The sequence below is a fragment of the Echeneis naucrates genome, chromosome 13 (genome assembly GCF_900963305.1).
Source record: "Echeneis naucrates chromosome 13, fEcheNa1.1, whole genome shotgun sequence".
NCBI classification, from domain to species: Eukaryota; Metazoa; Chordata; class Actinopteri; order Carangiformes; family Echeneidae; genus Echeneis; species Echeneis naucrates.
The window spans coordinates 12,384,883-12,405,844 of NC_042523.1; the positions used below are offsets into that span (position 1 = coordinate 12,384,883).

General features: G+C 43.5%; 2 protein-coding genes across 4 annotated transcripts; both read left to right on the forward strand.

The window, feature by feature from the left end:
* Positions 1-1,260: 1,260 nt before the first annotated feature.
* clasrp (CLK4-associating serine/arginine rich protein) lies at positions 1,261-12,002 on the forward strand. 2 transcript variants are annotated; one of them, XM_029518158.1, is made up of 21 exons: positions 1,261-1,368; positions 2,457-2,596; positions 2,966-3,063; positions 3,755-3,856; positions 4,234-4,313; positions 4,594-4,678; positions 4,796-4,932; positions 5,276-5,372; positions 5,889-5,967; positions 6,050-6,123; positions 6,215-6,256; positions 6,349-6,534; positions 6,959-7,258; positions 7,333-7,518; positions 8,157-8,196; positions 9,803-9,863; positions 10,033-10,091; positions 10,180-10,226; positions 10,328-10,413; positions 10,660-10,684; positions 11,334-12,002. In XM_029518158.1, exons 2-21 carry the CDS (start codon positions 2,498-2,500, stop codon positions 11,374-11,376), a joined length of 1,926 nt encoding a protein of 641 aa, XP_029374018.1. In that variant the 5' UTR covers positions 1,261-1,368; positions 2,457-2,497; the 3' UTR covers positions 11,377-12,002. The 2 variants fall into 2 exon arrangements, 1 of the variants encoding a protein (XP_029374018.1); XR_003841445.1 differs by lacking the exons at positions 10,328-10,413; positions 10,660-10,684; positions 11,334-12,002 and having other exon boundaries at positions 8,157-8,200; positions 10,180-10,197.
* A 483-nt stretch (positions 12,003-12,485) lies between these two features.
* On the forward strand, positions 12,486-20,585 carry znf296 (zinc finger protein 296). Of its 2 annotated transcripts, none has more exons than XM_029518380.1 (3): positions 12,486-12,754; positions 14,944-15,276; positions 18,681-20,585. In XM_029518380.1, the coding sequence occupies exons 1-3, from the start codon at positions 12,703-12,705 to the stop codon at positions 20,459-20,461; spliced, it is 2,166 nt and encodes a 721-aa protein (XP_029374240.1). In that variant the 5' UTR covers positions 12,486-12,702; the 3' UTR covers positions 20,462-20,585. The 2 variants fall into 2 exon arrangements, with proteins under 2 accessions (XP_029374240.1, XP_029374242.1); XM_029518382.1 differs by having other exon boundaries at positions 14,947-15,276.
* Positions 20,586-20,962: the final 377 nt, after the last annotated feature.

Sequence of the window (20,962 nt, forward strand, 5' to 3'; positions counted from 1 at the left end):
TCTGTAACACTGCAGTTTGTTTAAGATGTATGATTTTTCATACCTGTGTGTAAAATAGCTTTTTGTACATAAATATACTGTACATATTGATGCTCTTTTTGTACTGTGGTTTGGTCTGAAAGTATCTCTGTATTACTTTATTTGTCCCATTTCACTTTCCATTTGGAGCAACCAGCACACGTGGACTTTAATAAAGGTTTATTTACCGCCTCTTTTAACCAACTCTTTTATCGCCTATAATCAACAAGCATCAGTGCTAGGGACATATTTGCTGCTAGAGGGAGGTGTCAGTGCAAATGTTAACAGTGTTTGTAAGAATTACTTCTTATTGTGTGGGTGCCAAGCTCAGTGACAAGATTGTGTCAAGTGTCCAAAGGGAGGTTTCATGAAGCTTATGGCTCTGAGCCACTTCTAGTAGGTCAGTGGGTCACACTCTCCACAAAAGGTCTCTCACTTTCTGTCTCTTTTCAAACAAAAGTTCATAAACAATGATGCTGACAGTGCCAGGAAAAATGGAAAATCCCCTAAATTACCCCAGTCTTCCTAAAAAAAAAAAGACTGTGGTTTTGAAATACTTAAAAAGTACTATATAGGTATGTTGTTGAATATCATCTTGTAACGTCTGAGCACATTATGAGCATTAAACAAAAATATATCAAAGTAGTAAGCACAAATACATACTTCATACTTCATACCATACTTCCCATCAGGCTGATAATATTACCGTGAAATGACTGAGAGGAAGAGGTCTGTGTGATGGGACAGTCCAAAGTGACTGCAAGGTCACGGCAGCAACAATTGATGGGCTAATGGATGTTACAAATGTGACCTGTGGCCTGTGTGAACAGCGACAGGCTTCCTGTTACCACCCTGCTAAGAAGGAAATGTAGGAAATAGAGTTTACACATGCATACACTAAGAGTCCGTCTGCACCTGCGATGAGGACCACAAAGTCAGACCACTGGGGATGAAGTTTACACATGTTGGAGCGCAACCACATCTGAGTGTAGAAATAAAAAGACAGAGGATCCATCTTTTCCCCTTCAGCTTTGGTAGCATAAACTCACAGAGGACGGTTTTGGCTGTGGAGGAGGACACATTTGGCTTTTTATGGAGGGCACAAATGCCCTCTTTAAAAAGGCTTCTGTCTTGAATCGGCCCCTCTGAGGTCTGCTTGGTGGGCACAGTTTGAGTCATGAATAAAGTGTGTTGAACTTTGCTCGGAGCTGCTCGGAGCGGACACATACTGCCCCCCACAGGCCGAGCTCCTCCAGCCAGCAGCCCGCAGAGAGGGAGGCGTGTGACGCTCCGTCTTTAGCTGGCCCGGCCGAAAACAAGCTCCGTGTGTGTTGGCGATCAAGAAAACAGGTAAATTGGGATCATTTAAAGCATAATGAATGCTCTGCGTGTTCGCATTCCCTGTTTTGTTGATGATAATTAGTCTGTTATCAAAGCGGAGTCTCTAACATTTCTGCAGACTAGCTAAGCTAAACTAAGCTAAAATTGCCCTTAAAGCTAATGGCTAATTGCTAACAGCAGCAGGCCGAAGCTACGTGCGCCACCAGGCCGATATGTTTGCTAACAAACTCCACAATAACTTTGGAAACATCCATTCACCTCCTGTTTGACCCAAAGAACAACTGCATGGGGGGAAACTGGTCGTATTAGTCGAGAAACTACCAAAAGTTAACCGGTGCTTTGGTGCAGTGAGCTTGACAACGTTACTATTGGAGAGTTAGCCATGTTAGCTTTTAACCTCCAGGTGGTCTAGCTGCTGTTACAAACTAATAAACATGAAATCAGCTCGGCGATAAAATGCTATTTGATCACATACAGTATTCAATTCAATTCATAAAAGCCAAGGTTATTGAAAAATAGTCAGACAAATATGTGGCTCTAATAGTAAATGTATTTATTAATAATAACAATAATAAAGTTTGCAGTAATAGCTGACCGGGGTAAGTAATGTGTTTAAGTGTTAACAAAGAAGTGAAGGACCTCATGTTGATAACAAAAAATATATAGCCACATCTGTCAAATGGGAAAACCATGAGGTTGTTAAGTTAGAAGTTATTTATATTTCAATGTTTTGGCGAATGTTTTCCCTCTAAACTAAGTTCAAAGCATGCGTTTTAAGTTTTGACATATTACTTTTGATGATGTATTGCTTGAGATAAAAAAAGCAATATTTTCTGTCCTCAGGACATTATGAACTAGGCCATTGGATTGTATTTTTAGATGTATGGATTGTGGTTTTAGTAATTAATGGAATGTTGTGTGAGCTAGAACTTCCATCCAATAATCTTAAGAGTAGCTTGTCACAGTTAAATATTTACTTCCAAATAGTCTTGGAAATGTTTCTTCTGTGTCCTCATCCATCTCTGTCTCTGGTTTTGTAATATCAAAACCTTGTCTGTTATACATGTTTTTTTTTTTCTCTCTTTTCTGCTTTGCAGCAGCCGTGCCCCGCCGCGCCCCCACCCCCAGCGGCGCCGTCATGTGGCAGGAGGCCCGCAAACATGAGCGCAAGCTCCGTGGCATGATGGTAGACTACAAGCGCCGAGGCGAGCGCCGACGAGAGTACTACGAGAAAATAGTAAGCAGCTCACATTTATAGTTAAATATTATTTCTGCTACACTGAATTGCTTTGGCTGTAAGCCTCGAGTCAGGTCATCTTTAATGTGTTTTTAGCTTTCTATTTCTGGTTGTTCTTTTGTCAAGATGTCCAAGTAGAGCCAAATTTAGATCTTAAATGGCAGATGAATACAATTACATCTGGGGTTTGTGAGCTAAGTTTGACACAATAAAGCCATTACCATACACACAGCCTCAAATATCGTTGTTGTTCAAGTGGAAGATTGCATTTCATAGGTAAAGGATTGTATAGTATAATGCTTCACTATTTGATCAGTTTTAAGATGCTGGTTCATTAGTTTTTGACTGCATGAGGTTTTGTCTCAACAGAAAAAAGATCCAGCTCAGTTTCTTCAGGTGCATGGCCGAGCGTACAAAATCCATCTGGATCCTGCTGTCGCGTTGGCTGCCGAGAGCCCCATAAACATGTGAGGGAGCAAAACACATTCAGGCTCAGGCTCACAACAGTAAATTGTAGTTTGGTTTGAACAATCTTATTTTCTGCTGACGCACATAGATGGTAGGATCAGAGTTTGGCGCAATAGCCAGAAGCCCTGGATCCACCCTACCATGTGTTAACAAAACAGCTGGCACTGTTTGTGTAATGATTTGCCAGACCATAAACCTCTTCATATCATTTGTTAATGGTTTGAATGCAGCAGCCTAGCTGATTTTTTTTTTTTTTATGATGAAAATATGACTCCCTTTAAGGCCATGTTTAACTATGTTCTAATGACCACTTTCTGAATGGTGATGTTCCATATAACAAAGGAAAAGTTGTCTCAAAGTGATTTCATAAACATCATGATTAGTTAAGTATATTTCAGTGGAACCTCACCCTCTCCAGTCACCAGTTTGAATCTAGTCTAAAACCCTAGCCATGTGATAAAAATGGAGATTGATATTATAAGTGTGCAGCTCATAAAGCTGTAGAAATGGTTTGATGGAGTCATGTCAACATGGCACAGAATCTCAAAAGTCTCCAGTTTTTTCAAAAACTTTTGGAATCAATGCCCAAAAAACTGAGACCAAAGGGGTTATTATGGTGTTGCTGTCATGCACAGTCCTAATGTTACTGATTAGATTATACATAGTGTTTTTTTTCTCTCTTGTCCAAAGGATGCCATGGCAAGGAGATGCCAACAACATGATTGACAGGTTTGATGTAAGGGCTCACCTGGACTACATCCCCACCTACACCCCTCCATTGCTCAGCACATCGTAAGTTTTAAAATTACTAAGAATCAATTTAACCCCAAGATGTATATATGGGAATATTTTAGGATTGCCCCCTATTATTAATTCACAACAAATTTAATAATAATAATTTGAAGCATGTCCTAGTCCATTTAATGCCATGTGTTAAACTATATTAGGAGTTATTGTTACAAACAAAGCTTGGACATAAATTTAGAGAATTTCATGTTCTATTGTTATTCTTTAACTAGTAAAACTGTTTCTATTTTCTGTGTGGTGTTATATTAGATTTACATTTAATTTGCTAAATCCTACTAAACCCAAGAAAACCCACTCATAAGTATTGGATTTAATTATTAAGTGATTCGATAAAACAGCCTTCTACTCTTTGTCATAAACAGCACACCAGAACAGGAGATGGAGGAAAGGAAGTGTAACTATGAGCGCTACAGAGGCCTAGTGCAGAATGACTTTGCCAACAGTGAGTACCAGAAACAGTGATAGATGATCCCGTTAAAGGAAAATTTAGATTTCATTCCACTTTCCAAGCCTTCATCAGTAGTAAACAGCATACACAGTTAAGTGAAGCCATGTATTGTCCACTCTTAAAACATTTCTCTCTCTCTCTCACACACACACACAGACATACATACAAACAATGCTGCCTGTGTGCTATTACTGCTCTGTGATACTGTGTTAACTTGCATCAGTAGGTGTGTTTGAAGCTGTGCGGTGCTCTTAAACTCTCTGTTGTCCTACAGTCTCGGAGGAGCAGTGCTTATACCAGATCTACCTGGATGAGCTCTACGGTGGCCTGCAGAAACCAAATGAGGAAGAGAAGAAAAAGTATGTCATTAAAAATTACTGCTTGTCCCTGCTCTGAATGTAAATATGTAATTCTTACACTATGCCTTCTCGCCAGGGCATTTGCAGTGGTTTGTGATAATAAATCTTTTTGTACAGACTGGCAGAGAAAAAGGCCACAATTGGTTACACGTATGAGGACAGCACAGTGACAGAGCCTGACCCCCAGTCAGACAAAGATGAAGAGAATTCAGAGAACAGTGAATCTGAAGAGGATGAGGGGATCCCAGATATTGGTGAGGAAATTACTTTGGTACTGTCAAGTTGGGAACCTGAAGAATATTTGAACTCTTGAGATAAAACATCATGTAGAATAAAAACGGGCACAAATTTCAGTTTGTAGACAGACTTTCAATTGTTTTAAAGAAAAAAAAGAACATATTTAATGCAACGTGTAGAATTTTTTTTCCCTCCAATACATTGATGTTGTCGTCTTTCTGCTGAGTGTCACTGTTTTTCTTGGCTGAATGAAAGTTGCCATTTGCATTAGATTGTTCATCTATGTCCTCAATGCTACACGTTGGATTTATGGTTTAAGGGTAATAAATATTGTGTCACATTGTCTGTGTGCATGTCCAGATGTGGAGGTTGATGTTGATGAGCTGAACCAAGAACAAGTGTTAGACCTAAACAAAATGGCAACCCCATATGGAATGGCTGAAGGAGACTTTGTGAGGTAACATCTCTTATCATCTCTCCATGATACAGTCAAGTAAGGCATATAGTTTTTGGAACAATACCAGATATACTGATTTTTTTTAATGTGAAAGGATTTGGAATGTGTTTTTGTGAATTTGGAAGATCATAAAACGATAACTACAGAAATGGCTTGTTTTAATTATTGTCATAAAAGAAAATTTTTTTTGTTTATGTTTCTAGTATTCCTCCAAGCTATAGAATATAAAAAGTGGTACAAACACTGAAACTGCATTTACAGACATGAATTTATTCATAAACAACTCTAGTCTCCAGAAACACTGGCCTGCTAGTTAGATGAGTTCAGATGGTTCAGCTTCACTTTCTACCTTGATAGTAATCAAGAAATATTGTATTTATAGCCTTTAGTGTTGAGTTGAAAACATTCTTACTTTAAAAAAAACAAACAAAAAAAAACCAGTTGTTTCCCCTGGCACTATAATTGGCAGAATATATGTATGTAATATATGCTGTCAATTTGTTTCTTGTTGAACAGGATGTTGAGGAAAGACAAAGAAGAAGTGGAGGCCATCAAACATGCTAAGGCTCTGGAAGCAGAGAAGGCCATGTACTCTGTAAGAACCCATCTTTTTAACTTGTGTGTGTCATGTATTTTAGTTTGCAGCATTGTAATTTCTGTTTGTGTGAAAACCTCAGGGCAGGCGGTCTCGCAGACAAAGAAGAGAGTTCAGAGAGAAGCGGCTAAAGGGAAGACAGATAAGTCCACCAAGGTATCGTTGTACTGTCTAAGTTTATTTGTTGTTAAGAATCCACTCATCTCAAAACACGTTTAACCTATGTCCTTATCCCCATTGATTTCAGCTATGCCAGGAGAGACAGCCCGACATACGATCCCTACAAACGGTGAATAAGCCTACAATTCAAGTTATATTTATTATTTTTCGAAACCGTTGTCTCTTTGTGTCTTTGAACTTTATTTTTTCTATCTCTCTTAGGCCAGAGTCAGAATCCAGTTCTGAGTCACGTTCACGTTCTCGGTCTCCTGGTCCAGAGAAGATCACTTTCATCACTAGCTTTGGAGGCAGCGATGACGAAGCTGCGCCAGCAACTCAAACTGTTCCTCACTCTGGCCACGCCCCCTCCAACTTGCAGCACCCTGCAGGTCATAGCAGGGGCTCCCGGTCGGTAACTTTCCCTCTTCCTGGCTTTTCATTGGTTATGTTCTTCTTGCAGTCATTGTGTTCTTTGAAATGACAACAGCTCTTGATGCAGAAAGAATACTGATTGATATTTGTGTTAGGTTAGGGGGATCAATTTATAGTCAAATATCAATTCAAATAGTTGCTGACGAGTAATGAGCCAGACCTATTCAACCATGCATGTACATAAAGTGAAGATCAGGTAGTTTAAAGCTTTAACACATTTGACAGTTTCTCATTGTGCATGGATCAAAACATATAAAGCTGAAAATATTTGATATTATATATAAATCCTTTGCCCATAAAACAGTAAATCTTTTTAAAACAAGAAAACCAAAATATTCTAAAGATAGGCTAGGTGCTGGGCTGGTATGGTTTCTAAAAATTAGTGTCTCTGCTTGTCCAGGAGACGAAGATCATCCTCCAGTCGCTCACCTTCCTCTTCCTCCCGCTCCTCATCTCGGTCGTCTTCTCACTCATCCTCCCGTTCACGTCGAGCACGACGAGGGCGGACAGGAAGGGATGGTCGACGTTCTCGAAGCCGCTCGTGGTCAAGGCGGCGTTCCCGATCTCACTCCAGAGGTAGAGGAGGAAATGGAGGTGGTGGATCCTGGAGGAGACGTGATTGGACACGATCTCGGTCGAACGACCGAGACAGGGAGCGAGACAGGGACAGGAGGCGATACTCAGCACGCAGGCGAACAAGGTTAGACTCCGTGGCCACTGCCGATACGGTTAATAGAGCATACAAGTGAGACATGATCTTGTCTTTTCTGCCAGGTCCCGTTCAAGTTCACGGCAGGGGGCCAGTTCCAGGCGAGGGTGCAGGAGCAGTGGAGGCCACCGGCGGGGAGACAGCAAAAGCCGCAGCCCTTCCCAGTCGTCCAGCCGCCCAAACCACAGTCCTTCTCCTGGTCAGAGAGGGGCCCATCCCACTTCCATGGCTGTCTCTGAAAAGCTAAGAAAGTAAGCCTATGTAAACGTTGACAGGCCACATGATTTTGCACCACCTCACACATACCTGGACCTACAAGAAAATATCTTGACTGTGTGTAAAAGGGATTCTTTTTTAACGACTTCAATCCCCAAATAAATAAATAAATAGAAAAGGGGGATATAAATTAACATATAGACCCACATTTGTGCCAAAATTGCAAATGAGGTCATAGGATAAATCTGAGGGTCACAAGATGAGGAGCATAAAGAAAAATAATGCTCTGGGTTTTTTGTTGTTGTTTTTTTTTTTTTTTTGAGATAGATAGTTTTGACTCTTCAAAGTATTAGAATGAGACATTTTAACAGACCTGCTCACATGTCATTAACTTCCACAACTAAGGAACTGAAGTTTATTTGATCTTAAGAAAAAAAGGATGAGGGTGCACCTCAGGTAAAGAGCTGTAAATCTGTTAAAAAAAAATGTTTAAATCACAGTCCGCACAACAATGCAAAATCCTGAATCTAGAAAGCCCTTAAACACAAATTAATACCTTTTAAAGCCTTACTTAATGTCAGTGATAAGATGTGTTAAAATACTGATGCTACTTTAAACATCTAATTGTCTTCATTGCTCTTGATAATTGTCTTTTATATTTCATCTCTCCTAGGCCTGATACTCCGGGTGGTAAAGAGACGGGAGCTGCCAAAGTCAGTAAGAATTTGATCTAGCTGGGTTTCTTGCTAAAGCCTACGCCTCCCTCATCCCTGACAGGCTGACATGGTTGTCCACCAAACTGGGATGTAGAAGCCATTCTTTCCCACAGAGAAAAAAAATGATATGACTTTTGTTTTTTCTTTCCCCACCCTATAAGTGGACATACACTGCAGTCCAAGTCTTGCATCTACCTTGAAATTATCACTACAGTATTCATGCCAACTTGACAACACTGACAAATGACTGATTGATGCTGATATCACTGTATGGAGGGACCATTTAGACCGCCTATTAAGTCATTTATTGTCTTGATGATCGTTTAGTCTGGTTGGTGAATCCATGTTTACATATATACATGTGGGTGAGAGTGCATTGTCTTCTTAATGTGTTTGTAGTCTCAAATACACTCACACATTCGTGGTGCTAAGAGGAAGAAGACAGCTTCTTTCTCTTTTGACCACATGTCTTGTTACAACTTGTGAATCAGCTTTGACCTTTTTTCCCCAACAGTTTAATTAGTTGATTTAATTAGTCATGGTTAAAAATGAGAATGGTTTGCTCTGAGCCACCATCTCCTTGCTTGTTTTAATAAGCAGTAGTGAGCTCACTGACTCGGCAAATGATGTTTGATATCCCAAATCCTGATCAAAGGGTTGAGATGAGCGATGAAAGGAATAGTTGAACATTTTACTGTTTTGCTTAGAGCTGGACCAGAAGAATAATTCAAAACCAATGCCTGTGTGCTAAATATGAAGCTAGTTGGATAACCTGCCGCAGAGATAGGATACAAAAACCTTGACTCTACCCAAAGGTAATCCAGCAGTTGGCACATTCAAAGCTTGCAGTATGTTGTTTATTTAATCTGCTCATGGTAGTCTCATATTAAGAGTACTAACACTCAGCGATGGTAGTTTTCAAACGATTCATTTAAGAATAACAGTTAGGAATACGTTTTATTTATTGATATGTTCTTTCAAATTATACTCTCCATTGTCCCTGCTTCTCCAGAAACAATCTGACAAACAGAAAAATAGATGAGGGGGTTCTTTGTGAAGTGTTTTGACCTGCAGTTTTTCTTGCCTGGCCAGGTTTAAACGTCCCAGTGGCGGGTGTGTCAGGAATTAAATGGCTCTGGCTCTTTCTGAACTCAGTTGAACTCACAGGACCTGAAGTTGTTCTTGTTTACTTTCCGAACCTCTTCCTCTCCAGCCGTTCTCCTGCCCTTTATCTCCCTGACAGTGTTCATACAGATAAATATATTGTGTAAAGGTTCATGTGGATGGATCCCATCATCCTTCTATACAACAGCAGCTGCAGGACTACAGCAGCAATTTCTCTACACACACACACACAAACACACACACGTGTGCGCGCAACTAGTTTGGCCAGTCAGTTGACATATCAAACATCACATAATTAATTTTGTTGAACTTGTTATCTCCACCAGCAACTGTACATAAAGGTGATAGTATCAAATTTGTATAAAAGCCAAGTAGTTTTGATATACCTTTTCTCTTACACTTTTTCCACACACACACTCTCACTCACACGTTTCTCAGGCTGTGAAAAGATGTGCTAACACAACTGTGTCATCTGCAGCCTAAGATGACCCCACAGGAGCGACTGAAGCTGCGTATGCAGAAGGCACTCAACAAGCAGTGTGAGTACAGCTGAGTGGTTATGGATTGTGCACAGATTAAGAAACAATATAGTGCAGACCTGAATCATTAAGTGTCACACACAGTCAAATGCATATTAAAGATGTAGAAAACCCAATTTTTTTTTTCCCCTACTCACCCAAATGCCCTGTGGTTTTTCTTGTGCTGCAGCCAAAGCGGATAAGAAAGCTGCTCAGGTGAAGATCCAGCAGCAGGAACACAAACGACAGGTGTGTATTTGTGTGTGTGTGTCCTTCAGAATGACACAAGCAAAAACCATTATCCTCTAATTCTGCTCATTGCTGTGTTTATTAACAGGAACGAGAGGGAGAATTGAGAGCCATGGCACGCAAGATACGCATGAAGTAAGGGTGTGCGCACGTGTGTGTGCGTGCTTACGTGTGTGGAAGTGCACTGTTTGGTATTTGTGTGTGTTGCAACTAGCTGACCCGGGCTCCGTGTTTAGGGAGCGTGAACGCCGTGAGAAGGAGAGGGATGAATGGGAAAGACAGTACGGGCGACAGAGCCACTCGCCTTCTCCCTCCAAATATGGTAAGAGTTCGGGGTCTCATCATCAACAGCCACATGGCTTTAAAGTGATGATCATTTTGTTCGATTAACAGGTAATATTTATTGTTTTAATGATGTTACATGCTCAAACAGAAATAGCCAAAATATTTAATCAACTTGGCTTCTACCAAATTCTTTGGCATCAGTTTCTTCTCTGACAGATTTATTGGTTTTAGAGTTCTGGCATGCCTCTGTTTTCATTGTGACTTTGTGTCTTCTGTTCTTCAGGTCGAGAGCATAACTCATACAGAAGGTATGTCAGAAGCCACAAGAATCTGCAAAACTCTGAAGAAGTAGAATTAATTATGCTCATTTTTTGTTTCTTTTCAAGTTAATGCAAAAACAATATAAGAGGCTCAGTGCATTTCTTTTTTTTTTTTTCAAAGACTATAATCACAGGGTGATTTCTTAACTCAAACTAGTTAGTCTCGAGGCTGAGATCTGAAAGTGAGTATTGAGTTAGAACAAAAATTAAAAAGTAGTCCACATCCAAATAAGCATTTTTAAGTAAAACTGATACATGAAGTTATACTCAGTCTTGTCTGGATCAAGTCTTTCAACAGTGTACTAGGTTGGCAGCACATAACAAAGTAGGATGACTTTGATGCTATTGATGCCAAATTCAGACCCATCAAGGGCTCACCATCTATTGATTGTTTGTTCACCCTGGTGAAACCTTACATTTTTAAGAAAGTATATAACAGCTGTAATAATAAAAACTGAATTGTATATACTGTACGATTATAAAAAGCTACTATTCACTTAGAGCTGCTAACAATTGCATCTGGTTTATTAATATGCATGAAATGTTTATATAGGCCCAATAAATGTTACATTTAGTGTTTTAAAATGTTTCCAAACAAACAGTCCTTTCCTGTTGTGTTTACTGTCTGCTTTTTCAGGAGGTCGCGCTCACGATCACGGAGTCCAAACTACAGATACTGAACCAACAGGTGGAAATGTCTTTCTACAGCGTCTGTGTTCTCACTGGCACTCATACTGTTCAATAAATTGGCTGATGGGAGATGATGGGAACAGACTGCAAAACGATCCATCTACACATCTGGTACTGTTAACGTCTATGGTGTAAAACTTGACCACAATACCTTTAGTTTAACTCTTCACACATAGTGACGGCTCAGCCATTTAGAGGTGATATGCCCTCTCAGTTTTGCCTCATGTTGTAAAGACCATCTTATCGAATGAGTTTCTTACTCTGCATGTTCCTTTTCTATTTTCTGCATCAGCACTTGTTACTACAAACATTTCGAAGCAATAGTAAACTTACATTATCCTTATGTCACCATGCTCTCCCACATTTTCCTTTTATGCTAGCTGGTAAATATACCATAAATTAAAAACAAGGCTCATGAAGGAATGTACAGGATATTTATACAGATCCATCTGAAACATCTTTATGAAGCATTGAAGTCAGAGTCTGTGCGTTTAATAAAACAACCAACTGCTCTTTTTATACTCTGCCAACTGGTTAACAGCAAATACCTTTTTTGTTGTCACTAAAGTATCACGATAAACATACAGAACTGCAAATAAAAGCTGATTTGAAATGGCTCGCTCATTTTGGTTTTTCTCTCTCTTACTCTTAAAAATAAATCCTGGATGTGCTCCTGACACATTATTGACTGACTTCTCCAGTTTGTTGTTCAGGACAGGAGATGGCGACAAATCTCAGGTTTTACAGTAGGCGCTTCGCCTCAGTTGCTCGAAGCTGGCACAACCTTCGGACTTTTTGGGGCGCCCGGAGAGTTTTTGGTGTATTTTTTCGGTCTGTCGGTCGCAGCTGGTCCAGCAGAAAAGAGGAAATGAACTCTGCTCTGGTTTCGGAGACACCTGTGGAGGGGCAGCGGTTTCTCTGAGCTGCTCAGGAGGAACTACATGCTGCCTTTCTCTGATGCGACAGAAACCACTCAGACACACAGAGATAGTGATAAAGCGCGCGATACCCGGAGAGGGCGGGGTCAGGGTCCGCCGTGCGGGGCGGTGCGGGGCGGGCGGCGCTTGAGCTGGCTCAAGTCCCTCCTGCCCTCCGCTCGCTTCGGGGGAGGAAGTGTGAACTTGAACGCAGCCTTCAACACCTCAGTGCGAGTCCAGACAGAGGACGACCGGTCACAGCAGTCTGTCCCCGCCGTTCCGCTGATCTCAACTTACCGGAGGAGAAGCAGCAGCAGCAGTAGCCGGCCGGGTTTCGGTCCGGTTTTTACCGATCCAGATCCAGGAAGGTGCCAAACGCGCGACGCTCGACGTGACGCGATGTCCAGGCGCAAACTTGGGAGCAGACCGCAACACCTGAGTGTGTTTCAAGGTAAGCCAAGTGGGAGCAGCAGTGTGTGATCTGTGTGTGATGGCGGTGAGGTGGCCGGAGACGAGTGTGAAGGTTTTAGGGGACACTAACGCAGATCCAGGTCCTGGTTTCGTTGTTTGTTTTCTCCAGTTTGTGCGCATGGTTCAGATGCGCGCCGGCACCGATGATCACACATGAACAGTTTAAAATGAATCAAGTGTATGATGGATGACTGTCAGATCTGACTGTTCTCAGTGATGTATTTTTAATACACTGTGTGCACTTTTAATAGCAAATATTTAGTTAAGAGCTGATGGTTTTCTACTGTTTGTCCTGATGTGCACAGTGGCCTCAGTGCCTCATAGAGGAAGGACCGGTTTACTGGCACGTTGTCTTCACAGGCTACAGGTCCGAACACGATGATTAATATTTCCAGGTGAAAACATCATCGCATTTCTCGTTCGGTGTCTGGCTCAAGTTTCATGGGGCAGTTTTTTTTTGGTGTTTTTGTTTGTTTTTTTGGGGGGGGAGGGCATCATCTCTTTTAAACCGAGAGGCTGATGAGGGCGTCCCCTGACACACTTTTTTAAATGTTTGGTTGTTACTACACACGCAAATGAAAGTGGACATCGTTCAGTTTGATCCAAGTCAGACTGCCCACACACAGAGACAGTGATGTGAAATGTGTTGTGTTTGAAAAGGAAATAAGATGGAAACCAAAAAACAAACAAACAAAACAAACGTTTTTGTCTCTTTTCAGTTCTCTTCTATAGACCAGTGGTGCGTGTCTGGTGCGACCACAGGCCCTGACTCAACCCTGTCTCAATCTGAGTGTGTGTGCGCGCGTGCGTGCGTGTGTGTGTGTGTGTGTGTGTGTGTGACCGCGCCTTGCAAGTCTGCACAAACAGCGCAGCCCTGAAACAGGAAAGGTGACATTTTTGAGTAACAACTGGCGAGATCCGACTTCAGACTGTACTGTCTGTACCTGTCCTGTGTGTTAGCCGGCCCACCCCGGGCAGGTGGATCCAGTCCATGCATCAAGGTGTGCCCAGGTCCGTGTTGAGCAATAGTCAGTTGACCCCTCCTCCTCCTCAAAGGGCCCCACCTGGCCTGAGCTGTCCTTTCAGTCCTGTCCAGAGTTCAGAGTCCTTTCAGGAGGTTGAGTTCAAGTTGAAGCCACTGATGCACCACCTCTCCTCAGTGCGTGTCTGTGCACTGTGCACACCTGGACCTGCAAACCACAGAAGTTCGTGTTGAATCAGATGAACTGTCTGTCAAAACAAGACAAACACACACACACACAGGGGCCACTCTTATCTCAAACACCTCCAGCAGCTTTTTACTCTTTTGCTGCAATCTGTTTCCTGTTGAGAAACCTGCTCCCACTGCCTGTGGCTATAAGGGCACCAGATTATTATGAGTAAAGGACCTAAACCTGAGTCATAATCTGAACATTTTAATAGAATAATCTGAGTCGTCAGGTCACAGTGATAGTCAGACATGTAGGTTGGTTTGTTTGTCTTGGGATTGACAGCTCTCTCGCTCTCTCTGTGCACCCAGTAGCCTCAGCCGGAGTGAGCAGATCAGTTTTAGGTTGGTTAAAGGAAGTGGTCAGTAATGGCTGTGCAGATTGGCCTCGTTGCTTTAGAATTTACAACTGAAACTAGCACTTTCAATCACCACGCCTCTATGTTGTTCCACCGAAGCCTGATGACACTTGTACCGCTTGATGTTTTTTGCTTTGATCTGTCATTATGTAAAAAACGGCCAAAAATGGTTTTCAGCAAGTTTTCTGCAGACCAAAATTTCACACATTATCAACCCATTCAGGCATTTTCTTTTAGTGAGGGGGCAATGTGATGTATACTGTTTACTATCTTCATAGTTTGCCCGTCTCTTTCTGATTTTGTACACATAAATAAAGATTTGTGTAGAAGTGTAAACTTACCTCTCAAAGAAGACATAAAAAAAAACGGGCTTACTCATCTTTTCTACAGTGAATTGGATTGTTACTTTCAGGAAACAGACTTATTCTTCATCCTTTTACAATACCACAGGGTATTAATGAAGGCCTGTGCAATGAACTGCTTTTGTATTTGTGAAGATTTGCATTTGTTGGTCCTCATGTATTTAAAATGTTAACAGTAAAAAAAGAAATCATTGGTTAGTAACTACACTTTCTCCCCTCTCCTTCCTGTCATGTTTCTCAGAAGCTCCCGTCATGACAGACAACGCCGGCTTATCAGATGAGCCTCCTCTTCCTCCACCTCCACAGGTCCCAGCTCCTGATGAGGGTCGTGACCTGCTGACCTGTGGCCAGTGCAGCCAGGCCTTCCCCCTCGCCCACATCCTGGCCTTCATCCAACACAAACAGGGCGGCTGCCGCTCCAGAGGCCAAGTCCCAAACGTCCATGCCACGCCCCCTTCGCCTGCCAACCGAGCACAGCATCAGGTCGCAAATACCAAACTGGGGCCGGGCTTCATCGAGTTGAGGAGAGGGGCAGCCAGGGACAGACCCTGGGGGGAGGAGCCCAGCAAAGCAGGTGAGTGTTTGGAAGAGGAAGCAGAAAGAGGGCAGGTTGCTAATTAGTGACTCTGTTTTTTGTTTTGTCTTATTTTTTTCTTCCAACCGCCCCCCCCTTTCATTTAACAAATGTTCCCTCTGCTTCCCAAGTCCAGCTCATTAAGTATCCGTTGCCATTAGCAGACCTGCGTGAGTTAGTGATGCACAGGCTAATTGTGTGGAAAGGATAGGCACCAGGAGCGTTCAGAGAACAGTGAGGGTCCCCTGAGGGCCTCACACTGAGCACCTGAGCTCCACAGCTTGTTCCCATCTCCCTGACTGTCAGTCTCTGAGGTGGAATGGCCAGGTAAACATGTTTCTCACTCCCTGTCACCCACTGCACCCTGGACAGCACCGACAGATTCCTGGTTCCCTCGGATACAGCACAGGAGTGTTTGAAGTCCTGCATAGTGCTTTTTGAAAATGTAGTTTGTGGGTTGCAGTATGAAATGTTGGGAGGAGGAGGAGGATGTGCTGGTGCAACTCTCCTCACTGTCATGACACAGTAATGGAGGACGTTGCATCATGTGCAGGTCCTCTGCCATCTCCCACTGTCCTGCCCCAGGCAGAACCACCTGAGCTCCTGGGAATCCCCTCCTTCCTCCTGCTTTCCCTTCATCCTGTACGTGATCCTCTCTTCTCGTCCTTGTTTTCATACAGTATATTCTATCTCTTCAGTCATAAGTCTCTTCTTGTTCTGCATAAGAATGTGTCATACATTAGCACAGATAATGTCTTTTTTCTCTCCTTTTCTGCTGCTTTAAAAAAAAGGTGAAAATATGACACTGTGACAGTGTGCCAGATATAGTAAGACTTAGTGCAGGTGGGGGGGTGACAAACCCATCAGAACTCAGTTAGCATTTCATCACTTCACATCATTAAAATCATCCCAATTTTTCTCATCTAGTGTCCGACAATTCATTTGAGATGTTTGAGAGCTATAGTGTTTTCCCTGCAAAGGTCAGACGTCTCTGAAGGTCACGCTATCTGCAGAGTGATGTGGGATATTGTAAATGATTGTAAATGGACAGTGCGTCTTGCAACACACTTGTAGCAGATAAATACCCTTTGGTGCGTTTTGAAACTCTCTCTGACATGTAGACACATGTTAGCAGTTCCTTCCTTTGTGTAACGCTCAGGGGACGGGTGCGTGCACCATTTCCGTTTGTCCACAACTCTCTTGTTTTTCAGTGTCAGTTTTTTTTTTTTTTTTTTTTTTGAGGGAGAGTGCATCTGTTTGTTAATGTCCTTTTTTCAAAGTCTTGCTCGATCTCTCACTTTCACTTACAGTTGGTGAATCATGCAAAAGAAAAGTTTGGATTTAAGTTTTGTTGGAGAATTAAGGTTTCATAAAAATTGTAATTTTTAATCCTAACTCTGTGTGTTTTTATCTGGGTGACGTAAAGTTTGTGCTCTTGCGTGATAAAGTAGTAAGGAGCAGTTTTAATTGGCCAACCTGCAGTGAGCAGTAGGAAGTCTTGTTTTACTTGAGTGGCGAGCTGATTCGTGGGAGGGAAACTGCACATCTGAATCTTCTGCAATGACTCGAAGTGAAAGAGCAGTTATCCCACAACAGATCCATCCATTTTCTGTATTCAAGACGGCAGCGGAGAAAAGGGGGTAGAGCAGGGATGGATTACTGAAGAGCTGCGTGCATCTGTCTCGTTCCATTTTATTTATTCTCCTTGTTTGCCCCCCCCCCCACACCCTCAATACACACAAACACACATACACCCTCATTTCTTCCACATATCTTCAACACACTTTTGCTTTGCCCTCTTTCTAGCCCCCCCTGCAACCCGTCTTTTCTCCTCCCCCTGCCTCCCAAGGGAGAGGAGATTCTGCCTGCTGCTCGTTAGTGCTCCCAGCCAATCTGCATTTTTAATTAGTAGTTATTGCTTCTGCTTAATATTCAAGTGCTACCCCGGGCCAAATGGGAATCCTTACAAAAAAAAGGAGTGAGGCAAGGAGAGAGAAACTGGCTGGGTATTGTGTTTCACTCCAGGACCGCGAGACAAAAGCCCCCCCGCCCACTACTGCCACCCACACCACGCACGCACGCACACACACACACGCACGCATGCACACACAAATACACACACACCTCAGGGAAAGATTTGGAGGGTTTTGGGAGGAGTGGGGGGGGTGGGAGGGGGGGGGCTGAGGAGAGCTGGGGTTGGAGGATGGGTCTCAAGTACAATCTAAAGGGGTGACATATTTTCTCCTGGCCCCCCGCACTACATTATAATCTTTTTATCTCATTTTCAATTTATCTCCTGAGTCCTGACCTACCTATCTTTCTTTTTTCACTGCTCTCACTCTTCACCCCCCTTTTTTTTTCATAAAAAAAAAAAAGAAAAGAAAAAAAAGAAGTATCTCAACTTCTTCTGGGCTTCTCCGCAGGCTAGGTTAAAGGACATGAACAGCACAGCTCCAGACAGAGGGAGGGTGGGAGAGGGGAAAAAGAAAGAAACAGTTGCTGTCTTTTTCATCTTGACTCTCCTCCCCCCTCCAGTAAAATACAGAAGGATTTGACTTGAGGAAACATGAAAGAGGCTTATACCAGAGTCGGCTTTGAACCTCTCCATAAAAGAGGAAAAAAAAAATAGATCAGTTTTCCCCCTCAATTTGGGGAGCTTCTCTCCAATTTTGATTTATGCAGAACTGCCTCATTTGTCAAGCAGGCTGAGTCAGTGCCTGATTTGCATAAAGGGTTCGTTTTCTGCGTTCTGCTAATTAGCAATTTGCAGCTTAATTGGAGAGTGGCTCTCGGTGAGGAGACAAAGCTATCCACATATAAAAATATCTCCAGATGTACTTTGCGACATGGCTTTCTTCTCTGTTGGTCCTTCAACCTTCAGCTTCTGTTCTGCTTCGGGTCCATCTACAATAGCTGTGTTTTCCTTTCACTTCCTTTCATACTTTATCTTGAAAACTCATCTATCCACTTGCATCAGAGTAGGTTCATAACATATCTCTTATTACATCATCACCTTTTCAGGTTTTATCACTTTATCACTTTAAGAGTCCAGTTCCCATCAGTCCTACCTATCTTTTTAATGTCTTTAAACTCTGTTGTTTTTCATTTTCAACCTGCAACTTCACTCTCACCTCTCCCATTGCACTGTTTTCGATGTGTGTTTTCCACAAATTGCCCGTTTCCATCTTCAGCATGCAAGCATGCAATCACGCTCCTGGTGAACCTATTGCAAACTTTAAAGAGCTGGTGGACACCAAGACAGAGCTAAAAGGAGAGTGAATGCTGACATATTTACCTCCAGATGGAAGGCACATCTGAAAAGAGCATGAGATTTTTACTCTGTTTACTCTGTACTAACATCCATTGATCAGAATCACTGACTCCCATCTATCTTTGTTTTCTAGTGCCAGAGGAGCCATCCTATTTCACCTGCCAGCAGTGTGACGGTGTTTTTCCATCTGCATGGATGCTCTTACAGCATGCTCAGCACACACACTCCTTCAGCATCTATCAAGAGGACGTGGAGGATGATGCAGACATGAGAGGAGGTGGAGGTCTTAAAGATCAGAAGCCTGCTGCAGCTACTCTGGACCCACGCCACCTGAGTCAGGCTCTCGCCTCAGCCTTCCCACCCTCTGTCCTGCGGCCCGGGCGCTCCCGTCAAGCACACACCCCCTCTGCCTCTTCTTCCAGCAACATGCAGGCTCTGAACTTCTCAGTGCGGCTTCGGGAGCTTGCAGAAGGGAATAACAACACCAGCAGCTCCCCTGGAGGCCTGGTGCTGTCTCCGTCCTCTTCTCCCCCAGCAGCTTCTCCTTTTCCTCAGACTAACACCCTTCAGTCTGACTACCGTTGCGAGCTGTGTGACCAGAACTTTGACTCCTTGCATGCCATGTCCACCCACCGCCGCGCTCACGTTTGTGAGCGGCCCTATCACTGTGGGGTGTGCGGGCAGGCCTTCGCCCAGAGCGGCCAGCTGGCCCGTCACATAAGGAGCCATCACAGGGAGGCTGGAGGTGGAGGAAGTGGATCTGAATCGGTGGAGATGGTCTTGATGGAGGAGGATGTAGGGAGGCAGGGGATGAGAGGGAGGATTCAAATGCAGCCAGCTAGAATCATTGGAAAGGGAAGGATTGGTGCAGACGGGAGGGCCCAGGGCCCTTCTGAGCTGGACCTGACCTTGCCTAAACACCCCTCCATAGCTTCAGGCCTGATGATGTTGACCTCGCAGGTTAGGCCGACAGACAGAGAGCTGTTGAGGCTGTACCACCGCCAGAGAGAACGGGGAGAAAGAGGGGAGGAGGAGCCAGAGGGACAGGGGGAGCCCCAGCACACCTCGCCCTGCGCCAGCCCCTCCGAAGGCTCACTGGAGAGCGGAGAGACTGGGGGCAGTGGTGAGAGCGGTATTGCCAGTGGCAACTGCACACCCAAACGTCCAGAGATGGGCGACAGAGTGCGAGGAGTTGGAGAGTGGGAGAACGAAAGAGCAGAAATCATTGAGAGGGAGAAAGACTGGAGCTCAGCCAAAGTTAGTGAGGCTGTGCATGAGTGGCAGAGGGAGAATGAGCGGAGGAGTGTGACAGGAGGTGTTGGCAGTGGAGGAAACAATAACAGCACTACTGCTGTTTCAAATGGGAAGAAGAAGAAAGACGAGGCCTGCGAGTTCTGTGGTAAACAGTTCAGAAATAGCAGCAACCTGACTGTGCACCGCCGCAGCCACACAGGTGAACGGCCCTACCGCTGCGGCCTCTGCAACTACGCCTGCGCTCAGAGTTCAAAGTTAACGCGCCACATGAAGACCCACGGCGCACAGGGGGCTAAGGCATCCTTTTTGTGTCAGCTGTGTACAGTACCCTTCACTGTTTACGCCACTCTGGAGAAGCACCTGAAGAAAGTTCACGGCCTGAGCCACGCCAGCGTTGGTGCGTACGCCCAGGCCAGCACCGCAGACACGTTAGCCGCCAGGAAAGCTGAGGAAGAAGCGGTGGTGGTGAAAATGGAGGAGTACGAAGCCAGTTTGGATCAGATAGAAATTGAGACCAAAATGGAAAGTAATGTGGTGAGAAACGTGGAAGTGGAGGAGACCCAGAGCCATGCAGAATATACTGAGAACAGAGGGAGTCTTAGCAATCTCCCACCTGAGAGCAGTGCAGAAGTGAGCTCAGCTTTGGCTTCTGCACCGTGAGAGCTGTTCTCACCACTGACTGACATTGTAATAGCACTGTAGAGGATTTAAGTCATTCTTAAAAAGAAAAAAGAAAAAAGAAAAAAAAAAAGGACTCACCCTTTACCTTGAACGCACAGTCAAGTTAAACTGGAATCTGAAGAAGAAGAAGATAGAGAGCTGTAGAAAGCAGGAGGAAGCACTGAGGAAGACACACGCACACACACTGTATGCAAAGCTGCTGGCTGAAACTGGGTGCCTACAGCTCTTTAGACCACAGAGCAAAACAAGGCCATGACATTCTGCAGGGAGATTACCAGAGCTCTTGAACAGGAAGTTAACTACCACAGTCCACATGACACAGGAAACTGATCACCATGTTGCAGTGCAGGATGCAAAAGACGAGTGATTTATCGCTCTGGTGACCCACTGGACAGGTAGAGACGGATATTAACTGTCAGATAATGCAGAGAGCGCATTATATCGAATAAAAAAGGCTTAGCAATAGAACAATGTTAATAT